At 46.7% G+C, this 13,881-nt stretch overlaps 1 protein-coding gene across 1 annotated transcript in view; it reads right to left on the reverse strand.

Annotated features, from left to right (window-relative positions):
* Positions 1 to 11,396, reverse strand: part of LOC104053530 (alpha-2-macroglobulin-like protein 1) — a 28,961-nt gene extending 17,565 nt beyond the window's left edge. The window contains exons 1-13 of the mRNA XM_064462999.1: positions 11,307 to 11,396; positions 10,348 to 10,531; positions 9,211 to 9,373; positions 8,587 to 8,639; positions 6,651 to 6,671; positions 6,009 to 6,168; positions 5,476 to 5,560; positions 4,025 to 4,136; positions 2,897 to 3,011; positions 2,363 to 2,472; positions 1,688 to 1,855; positions 1,219 to 1,449; positions 731 to 794 (exon numbers count right to left, since the gene is read on the reverse strand). Of these exons, the coding sequence (XP_064319069.1) occupies positions 731 to 794; positions 1,219 to 1,449; positions 1,688 to 1,855; positions 2,363 to 2,472; positions 2,897 to 3,011; positions 4,025 to 4,136; positions 5,476 to 5,560; positions 6,009 to 6,168; positions 6,651 to 6,671; positions 8,587 to 8,639; positions 9,211 to 9,373; positions 10,348 to 10,531; positions 11,307 to 11,371 (1,531 nt within the window). The 5' untranslated portion in view covers positions 11,372 to 11,396. The remainder of the gene's footprint in view (positions 1 to 730; positions 795 to 1,218; positions 1,450 to 1,687; positions 1,856 to 2,362; positions 2,473 to 2,896; positions 3,012 to 4,024; positions 4,137 to 5,475; positions 5,561 to 6,008; positions 6,169 to 6,650; positions 6,672 to 8,586; positions 8,640 to 9,210; positions 9,374 to 10,347; positions 10,532 to 11,306) is intronic.
* Positions 11,397 to 13,881: the final 2,485 nt, after the last annotated feature.

The raw sequence follows: 13,881 nt of genomic DNA on the forward strand, positions 1-13,881 counted from the left end.
TTGCTGTTGCTTTGTCTGCCCTCTCCCTCCATTCTCTGACCCCATAGAATGGTTTGAGTTGGAAGGAACCTTAAAGGTCATCTAGTTCCAACACCCCTGCCACGGGCAGGGGCACTTTCCACTAGACCAGGTTGCTCAAAGACCCATCTAACCTGGCCTTGAGCACTTCCAGGCATGGGGCACCCACAGCTTCTCTGGGCAACCTGTTCCAGTGCCTCACCACCCTCATAGTGAATAACTTCTTCCTTATGTCTAATCTAAATGTACTCTCTTTCAGTTTAAAGCCACTACCCCTTGTCCTATCACTACATGCCCTTGTGAAAAGTCCCTCTCCAGCCTTCTTGCAGGCCCCCTTTAGGTACCAGAAGCCTTCTCTTCTCCAGGCTGAATAACCCCAACTCTCTCAGCCTGTCTTCATAGGAGAGGTGCTCCAGCCCTCAGATCATCTTTATGGCCCTCCTCCGGACTCGCTCCAACAGGTTCATGTCCTTGTGCTCCATCTTCCCACAGGTCCTCACAGTCCCTGTTCCCATCATTGTTTCCCTCATTCTGTCTTTTCGGCCTCTTCCAGCTGACACAATTGCTTCTTCAGCCTCCCTCTGTCCTGTTTGCTGACTGCCTAGGAGCTATAGATTTAGGAATTTGGGAGAAACTCTGGCAACTCTCACTGTCTGACCTAGAAACCCACCAGCCTCAGCTGTTTCCAGTTGTCTGGCTGCCGCAGACTTACTGTTCAGCTTCCCGACCTGGACAGTCCTCTGGCCCCTGACAACAATTCCAGCCTTCCCAGTGACCTGCAAGATGAAGAGAACAGGATGATCAGACTGCTATTTGCCACTGGAGCATAGTCCACTCATCCATGTGGACTACATCCAGTAGTCCAGATGGATTCCCCATCCAGTTTTAAAGGGAGAAGAGTTTGACAGCAGACTCTGCACAGGACACTTCCTGCTGCAACCTTGGCAGAGGCTAAGAGAGTGATGGGCTGCAAAGATAGAATTGTCCTCCCTTCCATGGATGTGACTGGGGCCCCAATACCAGGATCACACTGTGGCCAGGCTAGCTCCCTTGGGTGTAGTGTTCACTCAGTTCTCCAAAACCAAGATTTTTCCTGTCATTCCCCCCAGGGATGACCTTAATTACACCCTCAACATTTCACTGGGGTCTGATCTCATGAGTGCAGCCTTTCTCCCCAGGTTCTCTACTACCCTTACTCACATAATACACAAAACCTATACGGCTGGTGTCTTCTCCCAGGTCATCCCGACTGAGCATGAAGGTCACCTGGACATTCTGCTTCAGCCCACAAGGTAGTGTTGCTGTGAGTGGGTGTATGTCCAGGAAGCTCTTCGCTGTGACATGGAATGGCTGCAGGTGATGGTAAGCATTTGTGTAACTGAAGTTAGTTTTTCGAGGTGTGTGCATGAGATCCTCCAGTGTGAACCTTCCCTGAGAGGGGACCAGAGACACACAGAAATCAAGAGTTTCATGTTTCAGTGCTTTGTTAGGATGTCATCAGTTTGGTTTGGGAAAGGCTGTTGCTTGATGCCTTCCTGCTGGCTTTGCACAGGCAGAGCTGTATGGGGAGCCCAGGCCTGAGCTGGCAGGGGGGGCTGCAGGGCTGCAGGGGGGAGCACTGGCCGAGCTCAAGGATCCTCACTTTCCTCTGCACAGAGGTGGGATTTACCTCCAAAGAGACTGATGAGCTGTTCCAGGGAGCTGTATCCAGGTTGAATGATGCTATTCCACTGCCATCTGTAATGTATGTTTTGATAAACCGACGCCTCATGACCTTTATCACGAGATAAACTTTTCTGTTTTTCATACCATTTCCATAGTGATCCTGAAGCTTAATCTGGTGACAACAGGGTGAGGCAGAAAAGCCAAAGTCAGATATGTCTCCCAGTGTCATACCTTCCTCCTTCTGACAAACATTGAGCCTCCTGTGTAGGTGGCCTTAACTTCAGTCTGGCCCCAAGAAGACAGGAGACCTATAAAACTCCCACATCAATAAAGCTAAGCTGAAAGCAATTAAAATCTGTCCATTCCAAAAGGTGTGTGTGGCTAGAGCATGAGGAGCTCATCTCCTAGCCAACATCTGAAACATCTTTGCATCCTAGCATCCCTGCTGAGACATCACTTATCGCTCTCAGCAGAAGCTAGAGGTGTAAACAAAAGAGGAAATCTGAAATGCAGAAACTGGAACTTAATTAATGTACTCAACTGGAACTCAATTAGTGTGACATCGCAAGGTAAAGTAATCTGCCTGAGGAACAGAAAATGGTTTGGGTAAGCAAAATCTTCTAGACACTAAACTCCTTGGCAAATAGTTGGGGAGGGAAGAAGCAAGGGAAAAAATCACCTTGCCCCTGTAGGGTACACCAGGAATGTAATATGCATTTGGTGTCTCAAACACTGCCCTTGCAGCTGTCCTGGAGATGAGGATTTGGCTGGAGGTGTTGACCTGCACCCCTGTTGGAACATAGAGTAGAAGGGAAGCAGGCTTAGTATTGGAGGCGACCACTGCACCCTAGTTTAATCTCACTTTGTAATTCCCAGCCCCTCTAAGCTGAGTGTCTTAAACTTTCTTCCTGACACCAGCACCCTTCAAAATTTGGAGGCTGTTCCTGTGGCAGCTCCTTCTTTAGGTAAGATGTCTCCAAGCCCCTTTGTGGCCTCACGAACCATGCTCCCAGCCACACCTCATCTGCCTGCTGCTGGCAGAGTAGCTCTCCCTGGACACAGTGAGTTCCTTGGGCAAGACCACTCTTCATGTCCTGTGGTGGCCCCAGCACCAGGTGGAGGAGTGTGGGAGGTGTGCCCACTCTGACCCTCACACCCCCAGAATGGTCCCTCCTGCCCTTGCACCTGAGCCCCTTTCTGAGCCCCTGGGTACCTGTCCCCATCTCCAGGAGAGAGGCTTCTGCATAGAGCTTGCTGTCTTCCTCGCTAGGAGCCAGGTTGAAGACTGACATGCTTACAGAAGGGGTGAAGCATCCCTTGCTCGCAGTCTGCAATAGGAAGTGTACATATTATTTGGGGCTAGGGAGAAGAGAAGGAGTCAGAATTACAAGGTATTAGTCATTCTGTGATAACTGTTGACTGCAATAAGAAATAGTGCAGACTCATATATAGATAGATACGGTTCACATTTTAAATTCTGTATTTTCTATTTTATATGCATGACTGTGTAATTAATATTGTAGAAATATAAAACAAAACACATATCACAGTTTTATCAAAGCTATAGTGTTGGCACCTTTTAGCTTTAGTAGAAAACTGAAGACTGCACTAACTGGATGACAGAGCAAATGTATGAGTATTTTAATAGCTCTAGCTAGAAGAACTGCAGAATCAAATGAAAATTCAAGTAACGACTCATTTCCAGAGCTGGAAGATTACAACTACCATAACAAGTCATAATGACAAATCATAGAGCATGGAAAGTTTTCAACCATATATGTACAAGGGAAAAGCCCAGCTATGAAATACTTTGTTAGGAATGGAAAGATGTCATAAGGGAAATATAAAAATATTAAATATATAAATATATTAAAATAAAAATTAAGGTATAAAGGCCACTGTGTGACTTGTCTATGGAATTACCCATTTCCACCATACGTTCGTGTCCTGGTGCATCTCCAGGATAGGTTTACCTTAACAAGGTAATTTTGCACCTAAGAATGTTCTATTGATTGTTGTTTCTTACACTGCATCCATTTCAGGCAAGTTATGCTTCTTTCCAAAAAAGAACAGAACTCTTTCTGTGAAAGTCCTCTTTTCTAGTCCCTTTGCTTATCATTAATAAGCAAACTTAAAAAGAAGAACTTCTGGGGGTAAAGGCTTCTCCATTGGTCTGGTCAACAATAATTGCATTAACTGAGTAAAAATAATTACTTGTTAGTCAACATACACATTACAGGGCAAACCTTCCTTATATAGCAGTTCATTCTGTTCACTCAGACACACTTAGCCCTGTGTGGTGCTGCTTCACCATCCATATACCTTCCAGAATTTTACTCACCAGACCTCTGTATTCCCTACAGATGTCCTTGCTGGCATTTTGAGGACGCCTTCTTGCCTTCTGGCACAAAGTCACCCGCATGGTCCCTTGCACTGCTTTCCCATAGCTGTACCTGCAGGGGGAACACCAGAGGAGCTGCTGAGCAGAGGCACTGTGTGTTTTGCTGAACACATTGCTCCACACAAGTGGCTTTCCTGAGGAAGGCCTTAATGTAGCTGGTAAGTGGGCAGGCATAAATGAAAATATACCACATCACTGTGTACTTGGGGAGGGCAATAGCACAGTCCTGCATCCAACAGAGGCAGAAACAAAGCACAGACAGGAAAGGACCCACACTCTCCAAAGCTCTCCTACTTCTGGGTGCTTGCTGCCCTGGAATTGCAGGCAGACACAGAGAGCTGACCTGAGCTGATGTACCCATACAGCTCAGAGCAGCACCCAGTGGAGGTATTAGCTCAGGTCTGAAAGCAGCAGAAACCTGTGTCCCTACAGACCGCAACAGCAAGTGCATGGTATGGCAGTAACAGAGTTATAGAGTGACCTCAGACCTGCCTCACTATGAGCTTATCTCATGATCTGGACTCTTGTTTCCATCATCAGACCTGCTCTGCTGGTTTTTGCAAGGTCCAGCAGAGGTGTGCCCTTGTCAGTGCAGACATCTCACCTTGCTGCCTTTCCCTCCTTTTACACCTCTCTGCCTTTCCCTTTGAGCAGTGCTCCTGACAATATCAGTAACAGGAAGATATCTATGACCTATCCTAGGGGTTTCTGTACTGTTTTCTACCAGAGATTCATATGGTCCAATTTTAAATGTCCCGGTCAATGAGAAATTATGTCAGACCAGCAGCAAAGAGACTCCAAAGTCTCCAGACAACCCAGCCCCAAATACAAATGAGCTCACCCCCTTTATCTGTCGACAAAGTGCTTTCCAGATCATTCTGCTTCCTTCTTTGTGCTTATACCGTCTGAGGTTATGCCTTACTTCATACCCTCAGCTACTTAGTTTTTGCTCGGGGCTACATAACTAGAGAAACCCACCTGCTGCTTCTAAGAAGACAGTAAGATCAGCAGCATGTAAGTGAGAAGGAACAGCTTCTAAAGAAACACCAGTTCCTGCTCCTTTACCTCAGCAGAGCAGTCCCATATCAGATACGTGTTTTGCCCACATAAGGTCTTTCAAGACTGGACACAAACAGCTTCCAGAGCAGCGTATCACCTAGAACAAGTCCCTATAGCTGGATGGTCTCTCCCAAGTGTGGCTCATGTAACTCTTCCCCAAGGAAGGACCCAGCTGCTCGACTCTTGTAATATTTGGGATTCTTCAAAAGGAACGACTGCGTTTGGCCCTTCTTGAACCACTTCTCCTTGATAGATTCAAGAGATAAGAGACATACAGAAGGAGAGACACAGTTTTGATGAGCTCTTTCCTTTCCCCTGAACATCCTCCTTACCTGCCACACACACGCAGTGGGAAAGTTTTATCTGAAACATAAATCTGAGCTGGTCCCTCGAAGAAAACATCAAACTTCTGAAATGCTGGAATAAAAACCACAGACTTACTCCATCAAAGGCAAGAGACTACCTACACATGGGATCACAAAAGGGAAGAGTGTGTTCATGTAAGGCTGGAGTCCCATGAAGGAACATATTCGTGAGGTAAAAAAGCAAGAACTAATTAAAAACAGGGAAAACAGAGGAAGAATCCCCCTTTTCCCCGCAACATACAAGGAGTCTTGCAGGGGTCTTTAGTGTATTCTCACTCTGTGCCAGCCTAGTTGTTAGCAGATACCTTCTCCAGGAATCTCCAGCACAATCTCCCTTGTGTTTGTTTCTGATATTGCCCACTATATACTCTGTAAATTTTGTTTAATCCTAGCTCTCAGACAGTGAATTTTAGTTTATAATGTTTGGCTATATATTGTTATACAGACAGAAACAAGCAATTTTTTCCATCCCATTCTTTGTTCTCCATCCTCCGTCTTACCTTGTTCCTCCACCTTAAAGGTACTGGACACTTTTGAATTCACCACACTGATGGTGTAAGTCCCCAGAGAGAGTTCGGCAGCTAACTGGAAAGAGAGATCTGCAATGCCCTGTTTTGGGCTCACATCCAGCCACTGGCCAATGCGGTTTTGGTTTGGGTCCTGCAGTCCAAGGGAAGTAAAGAAGAGGCAGTCGTCAGCAACACCTGCTATCCTCTATCCAGAGCCCACTGGATTCAAAGGCATTTCAGAGATTTCAGAGACTTTCACAGGTTCCTACTGTTTTTTCCCCAGACGGCGCTGGAGTGACCTGAGTGCTGGAGCACCAACAGAGGTGAACCCAACTCACTCAGGGTTACTCTATTTTGTACTGCCATTGAAAAATAAGGTATGAAAGGTCCTGACATTTAGACTCTCCAGATTTATATAAAGGTGAACTGTATTCCTGCATGTAGAAATGGATAGAAGCTGAACCATTTGGATCATCAATGCTTGTTAACAAGAAGCATGCAGCCAGAGTATGTGTGTTCATGTGTATACACAGACCCTAAGAAAAGTAACTTGACTTAGTAAGGCAGTGGCCTAGGTATTATCCATACTGAAGTACCTTTGCTCATAACACCTGAGGAGTCTGAAATACCCACCTGGATTTCCACCACAGAGTACTGCAAAGCAAACAGACAGCAATGTCAGAAACTGGCATGACATAGCAACCTGCCTATAAACTTACCTTACCCACCTAGCCCATGCACTGTGACCACCTCACCAGTCCCAAACATTACAAGAAGCTTGATCCTACCAAAATCAGGAGAATGGCTTTGAAATAGTAAGGAAAATATGTAACATAAAAATCTGTGCTATTCTTTGGATTTGCTTTTCGATCCCTGAATTTTTAAGATGTACTTTGATAGTCTACAACTGTGAAAGCTAGAATTTACTATAAAAAAAAAAAGGAGAAAAGTAGCAAGACTCACAAATACCATCATCCCAAGTTCACAAATATTAAAAGGCATCAGCTTTGTAACATAAATCCCAAGAATTAGCAAAATTGCATCACCTATAGGAAGAATACATCCCACATTTTCCTGTAAAATCCCTGGCCTAGGATGTAAGGCTTGGAGATATGAATCACTGCTGACTGCAGCTGACAGTAACAGGGAGGAACAAAGAAGGACATACTTCAGCCCTTCTAGGGCTATTAATTTTCTGTTTGTTCTTATATCACTGTAGCTATCAGCCAGGATGCAGTAGTGGTGAAGGACATGTGATTTGGGAGCACAAGTCATAGGAGGGAGGAGCAGGGTCTTGGGAGAGTAACTGGTCTGTAAACAGAAGGCCACATGTAATTCACATTTTTCATCATTCTAAGCTTTCATGCAAGTTATCATAGGCAGCTCTGTTTTGACTGAAACAAAAAAAAGTGCAGGTTAACTATTTTCATAACTTGAATCTAATGTCAATGCTAAAATTAAATATGCTGGTGAACAGCACCCATGTTATCTCCAACCCATCTAATCTACAAACTATATATTATAGCTTTAATGCTGCGCTGTACTGGAGCCTCATAATAGCTTTGGTTAAACATGACCTCTTTTGAATTTTCATCACAGCATTATTAACAGTTATACAGCTAAAACCATTACACACCCGAAAAAGATGAAATGAAATCAGCAATAAAGAAACTGGAAGGATCTCTCCCTTTATTCCAGTCCAGAGGGATTTGATCCAACTTTGCTCACATGTGCCCTTCACTATTTATCTGTCATGGCATGAATTCCTGTTGGCTGTCCTTAAATTGCTTGAGGACAGAGAAGTGTGAAATAGCTATAGCTGCTGGCTGCAGGTATAATTGCTTACCGTAGAAAGATGCTAGACTTGCAGTTTCCTGGCTAGCACATATGCAAGTCTCTGGCAACTTCTCACTCCCTTGACGTGGGGAGAATGGGCTGCTGCCAGCAACAAGTCAGTATAATTTGGTTATACTGTTTTCTCTCTTTTTTTAATGATCACTTCTTGTGTATTCTTTCCTATATCAATTAAATTTTCTTAAAATTTTGCAGATGCACCACAGCTTGCTTCAGACCCTCCTGCCACCCTTAGGTACAACACACTCCACAAAGTCTTGAGCTTTCCAGAGCTGCAGGAGGGGAGCTTTGGGTCTGGCCAAGTCTGTACCCAGCTTGTCTGGTAATTGTGCCTATGGCCAGCAGCCCACGATGTCTCCAGAAGCCCTGCCTGTTTTTTTGGCAGATGGGGGGGCGGGGGCGGGGGCAGGTGCACGCAGCTCCTGGGCTGCCCTGTACTAACTCAGCTAGCAGGAAGCACTGGCACACTCCCCAAATACCATCAGCAGCAGGAATCCTCCCACCAGCCAGCAGCCGTCCTGCGAGAGCTACAGCCCAGCCATCTGCAAATGAGCACTGCTATTCCAGTTTGGTTTAGTAGAGGGTTGGCTTTGACCACCCTGGGTGCTGCAGACATTGGGACTGTGTCAGCCTCCACAGCGTGGGGCTGGCAGAGGAGGCAGAACTGACAGAGTGAGCCTAGAGACTTTGTTGTCTCCGCTTAGACAGGCTTTACCTTGCTGTTAACAGGAGCAAAATCTTCAGTCAACGTCACGATCCGGAACTTCACTGAAGGGAGGAAATGGAGAAGAGCGCATAATAGAGATGGAGTGCATTTGGGAATGGGCTTGCCCTGCACTTGCCTCACCACAAAATCACAGCTCCCCTCACAGCCCTACTGGCAGCTCCACATCTGCCCTGCAGCTCCCCTTACCCCTTGCTCAGCCCTGCTCACCACCTCTCCCCCAAATGCATGGCAGCAGCATGGCAGCCAGCCTCACAATTTAGGGTCTTTCCCATGGGCTACACCTGGAGTTACCCTTACATTTCCTCATCTACAGTGTGAGCAGACCAGTCCTACCTAGCCCTGGCCAAGAAGACCATGTTCAGGCCTGCTCCCTCTTCCAAGCCATTTCTGCTCCTAGAGCCTGTGAGACTGACACTTCCAGTCCCCTCCCACCCTTAAAACATGGTGCATGAATACATCACTCCATAAGGCAGCAGATAGCTTCCTCCTCTGTTCCCGCAGAGGCTGCATGGCACAAATTTGACACTTGGCACGCCACTCATGGGAAATTGGGAACGAAGTCCAGGCAGGTCTAGGTAGGGAAAATGTTGATGTGCTCCATGCAGTGCTCACCTGTCTGTCCTGGGTTATAGATGGGTTTATCCATCTGGATGAAGGTGCCTATGCCAGCCCTTCGGATGAGGACTTGCTTCTCTTCATTTGCACTGAAGTAGTGGCCATTGGAGATACGCAGGTGGACAGTGCCCACCTCTTGGCTGTCTGTAGGTTGGGGGACCTAGGACAGAAAACAGGAGCCACCAGGTTAGCAGGCAGTAGGAGAGGACAAGATGGCATCAAATCAGTGCTCTTCTCACTCCTGCTGCACTGTGAGGCTAGCCTCTTCTCCATCTTACTCTGAAGGCCAACACAGGGTGTTCCCTCAGTGGCTAAGGGCTGTGTCTATGGAAGCACAGGGGACAATGCCTTTGCACTTGCGACAGGTCTTGGACAAGAGGAAAAGGGAGACTGTTTTAGCACAGAAATCATGTCTGTCCCTTCACAGGGTCACTGCTAGAGCCTGCATGGAGCAAGATGGAGAAGACTTAACCCAAGGGAAGAAAAAGAAAAGGTCTATGATGATGAGAAATCTGTTTCCTAGATTGTGCAGGTCACAGAGGCTGAAATCCACTCAGATTTATTAATCATTTCAAACAAAGAAAATAAAGTTTATGAGTTTGGCAGATCAGAAAGACTTGTGCTGAACTTGTGTGCACACCCTCCCTGGTCTTTCCTAGTCCTCCAGCATATTTTCCCACCCTTAAGGAGAAGCTTGGAGGGAAGAAAATATGATGGGAGGCTGTTTGAGATTAAAAGTCGAGTTCTTCCTGCATCATGATTCCCAAACTACACCCTGTCACAGTGCTTCCTTCTCAGAGGAGAAAATGAGCTGCACAGCTGCTATCTGGATGCTTCTGAGTGCCTCCATCCCCCTCAGTCCTTTGGTTCCTGGCCAGGCAGCCTTCCCTCCCTGTGCCACCAGGGTGGACTGTAAGGTAGCCAGCAGGAACAGTATCATGCAGACAGACAAAGGCAGAGAGCAAAGACACCAGGCTCCCTCTAAACACTCTGCCTGACTTTGCATTCACTCCTTTCCATGCCCTCTCTCCTCCTGTCAACCTCATTCTCTCTTTCCCTGGTGAGAGGAGTCAGGAGCCAAAAGACCATGCTGGGAGGTGCCAGCTAGAGATGCCTGCCAAGAATGAGCCTAACCTGAAATTTGGAGCACTCGAACACCCAGTTGTTCCGGACAACCTTGCGGTAGAGGCTGAGGTTGCCAGATGGATGCACAAGAGTTAAGGCCACACGAATAGGCTTCTCCACTCCACGGAGGTCTAAGCACACCCTCTGGATAGAGGGGTATGGCAGTGCAGCCGGAATGATGATCAGGTACCTCCTGTAGTGGGGAAACAAGACATGACATCCTGGGACTAGTCTCACCCACTCCTGGCATTAATACTCTGAGGTCTGAGGAAGCAGGAGGGTTTACCACTCCTCTGGGGGCAGGAGGTGCTGCTTTGCTGCAGTGAGAGGGACATAATTAATAATAACAGTGTGAACTTCTCACAGGAGTGATGGAAGATGTATAGTTAATTTCAGATAAATACAAAATAAATTATTTTAGGTGACCTCAGGTCACACAGGTGTGTACATGGTTTTGGAGGATGCTATAGTGGTGCAGAGAAACATATACAGTAGAGACTACCTCTGCTTCTGCAAAGGGAACCGTTCTTAGGTGTCCCAGTACACATGGAAAATGCAACAGTCCAGCCCCTTAAGAGAAAAAGATTTGCCCTTCTCACTTTGAGATGGCTCCTCAAGTACCTTGGCAGCAGACTGGTTCCTGCTTAATCATCCCCAGCCCTGCAGCCCTTTTTCTTTGCCCTTCACTTTATCCTACACCTTTCCCTTTAGCTTGCCTCAGACTGCAGTCCCTTGCTTTTCTTGTTCCCACCACCAGTCCTCACCTAGTTCTTGCACTGCAGTGATATCTATGAGAGAGGTTCCCACCTTCAGGAGGATCTTGTGTTCATAATAAGGCTTACAGCGTGCTGTGTACCACCCTATCCCTTCCAGGAGATGACTTGCAGGGTCCATGCTCTCTCCCTGCTATCCTGGCCCCTCCCTCAGCATCACAACTACCAAACACCAGATTTTTAAATGGCACTTACGGTTGTGCCACTATCCCCAGGGTGTAGACCAGGCAGCTCAGGAGGAAGGGAGTCCACATTTTCATGAGAGACCCCCAGAGAGGTGGATTCCTCTGGAGGGCCAATCAGGAGAGAAAGTGCTGCTTCTCTCCTTCCAAGGTATCCAGGCCACCTGCTATTGTTGCCTTTTCTCCCAGGAAGCAGACAAGAAGCCCCAAAGTTTCCTTTCTTCTGCCTCATTCCTGTGTTTATAGTGCTGCAGGCACAGGGTTGTACCATTCAGGATGTTCCCCAGCCAATCCAAGTCTTTTTGGACTCCAGCCTCTCTGCTCTCCTGTGGGTGGACCAGCATCATTCAGACAAATTTGCTTTTTATTTTGCTAAGCAACAGCCTGTTTCCTCTTCACTGCGCTGACCCTGCTCCCTGTGCCAGTTGCAGCCCCAGTCCCATTGTTTTGCTTCCAGCTGGATTGTCCCATGACCCCTTGGCATGTGCACTCAGCTGGAGCTCACAGTGAGCTCCGTGGTCATACTGTCCCCAAGCTTTCTGAGTCTGTAGCTCCCAAGGCATTTCTCAGTCTTGAACTGGAGACTAGGCTTTGTCCAAAATAAGTATATATGTATAGTGCTCTGCTCCTTCATAGAGTGCTACCTTACCCAGGAGGAGAGCACAGAGAGCAGGCAGAGCTGGTGTCCTCACTTTATCTCTACCGTACAGGTAATTCAGTTTGAAGAGAAAATCTAACAGCTGCCGTTCACTCCAGCTATATCACACAATCCTCTGTGGTCCAGTTCAGAGCCAACTTGCACATGTGCTCATCAGTGGAAATGAGGGTTGAGCACTGGTCAGATCAAAAACTGCATGGCTTGAGTCCTACAGGGTTTTCTCTAGCTACCAAGAGGCTGTGGCTCTAGCCCCTGGAAACTTCTTTCAGCATGCTAATTTCATACCTGTTGGTCTGCTGATTATACTGACCTTTTCCCTGACTATCTTACCATAATTGAAAAGAAATGCTGGTTCTTGAAACTACTTATCCTTAAAATAAGGAAGTCCTTCTGTTTTAGTGTAATGGCCATTTCATATCAAAATGCATCACTGATTTGTCTTTCAGTACCAAACTGATCTCTTAAATATGCAGGGCCTAGTAATATTTTATTTTCCTTTAGGAAAGACTGATGCATAAGAAGGAAACCAGGGTTTGTGCCTTTTTTTTATACCACACCAGCCCCCACCCACCCACACACATTGTGGGTAGATACAAATCCTCCCACTCCTTTGTCTCCCCCCTCCCAGGCTATGTTCATCTCAGAGCTGCTGGTGCCTATGGCTGAGAGAAAGGTGTAAGTGCACCTGGATAAACAAGCCAACAGGAACTAGTGCAAGAACATGAATCACTCTCTGACACTAGGCTGCCCTTTGTTTCTTTCCATGGGTCTCAAAAAGTACAGGCAGTGCCTGATGAACAATCCCAGCTGACATATGTTTGTTCACAGTAGATCCACAGCAGCTCCCAGGGACAGACAGCTCCCTCAGAGCAGCATAGGGGCTCACAATGGTAAAGGTATTGAAATTCCTGGCACCTATTGACTCCAGCAGCTGTTTTGTGTGAATGGGCACAAACACCTCTGAAGTTCCGGACTGGAAACCTACATCCTGAGCAATCAGCCCAATCCATCTCCCAGACAATGAAGCAGAATGAAATAAATGTTGGAGCAGCGAAAACAAAGTCACAGGCTTGGTGTACATAATTCATCTGACCCAGCCCTATCTCCATCTCCCATTACTGGCACAATGACCAGCTGCTGGTGGCCAGGAAGCACTCGGGAAGCGAGCACCTCTTAGCAGGGCTCTGCACCCACTGGAATTTGCGGCAGGGCACAGGGTATCTGGCTGCTGTCTTGTGCAGAGATCCTTCCCCAGCCAACAGACTCATAGATTGCTTGGCCCAGAGACAGACAAGAGGCACACAAGGAGGGATTTGTATCCCTGGGCGCAGGCAGTCCTTAGTGTTCAAGCAGCAGAGCTGATCACAAGCTAGGTGAAAGTACGTGCACCACCAAGACTCCAGGCTGAATCACTGCAACGCCTCTGTTTTGTGAAGGATAAAAAAATGAGTGTGATGCTTGACACCTCCTGCTCTAAGCAGATAGGGAGAAGTTTAGGCCACAGAGAAATCAATGTATTTTGAACAAAAGTGATTTTTCCCGTCTTTAAATTCTTCTGAAAGACAGCAACCTACCTCCAAATGCTCTCTAGTAGCCAGATACCACAGTACTACAGTTTAAGTCCAATAAAGAACATTTTGAAGGACCCAGAAGAGATGTTAAGGAAGTGGGCATAGAAATTGCAATGGATATTGAGTCAAACATGTCGCTATATGCAATTTTTACATAGAGCATGTGTACATATATGCATATGAGTGGGTTTTTTTGTGCAAGAACTCCTCCTGCAATAATGGGCTCTTGATGAGCTACCCGTCCTGGGGTCAGTAAGGAGTATGTAGCATACATGCATGTGTACAATAAACCTGTATTCCAGGGACTTCTATCAGACCTGTTGCCTGTGCTTTGTTAAGCACTGTAAACATGATAAGAA

The sequence above is a fragment of the Phalacrocorax carbo genome, chromosome 1 (assembly GCF_963921805.1).
Source record: "Phalacrocorax carbo chromosome 1, bPhaCar2.1, whole genome shotgun sequence".
NCBI classification, from domain to species: domain Eukaryota; kingdom Metazoa; phylum Chordata; class Aves; order Suliformes; family Phalacrocoracidae; genus Phalacrocorax; species Phalacrocorax carbo.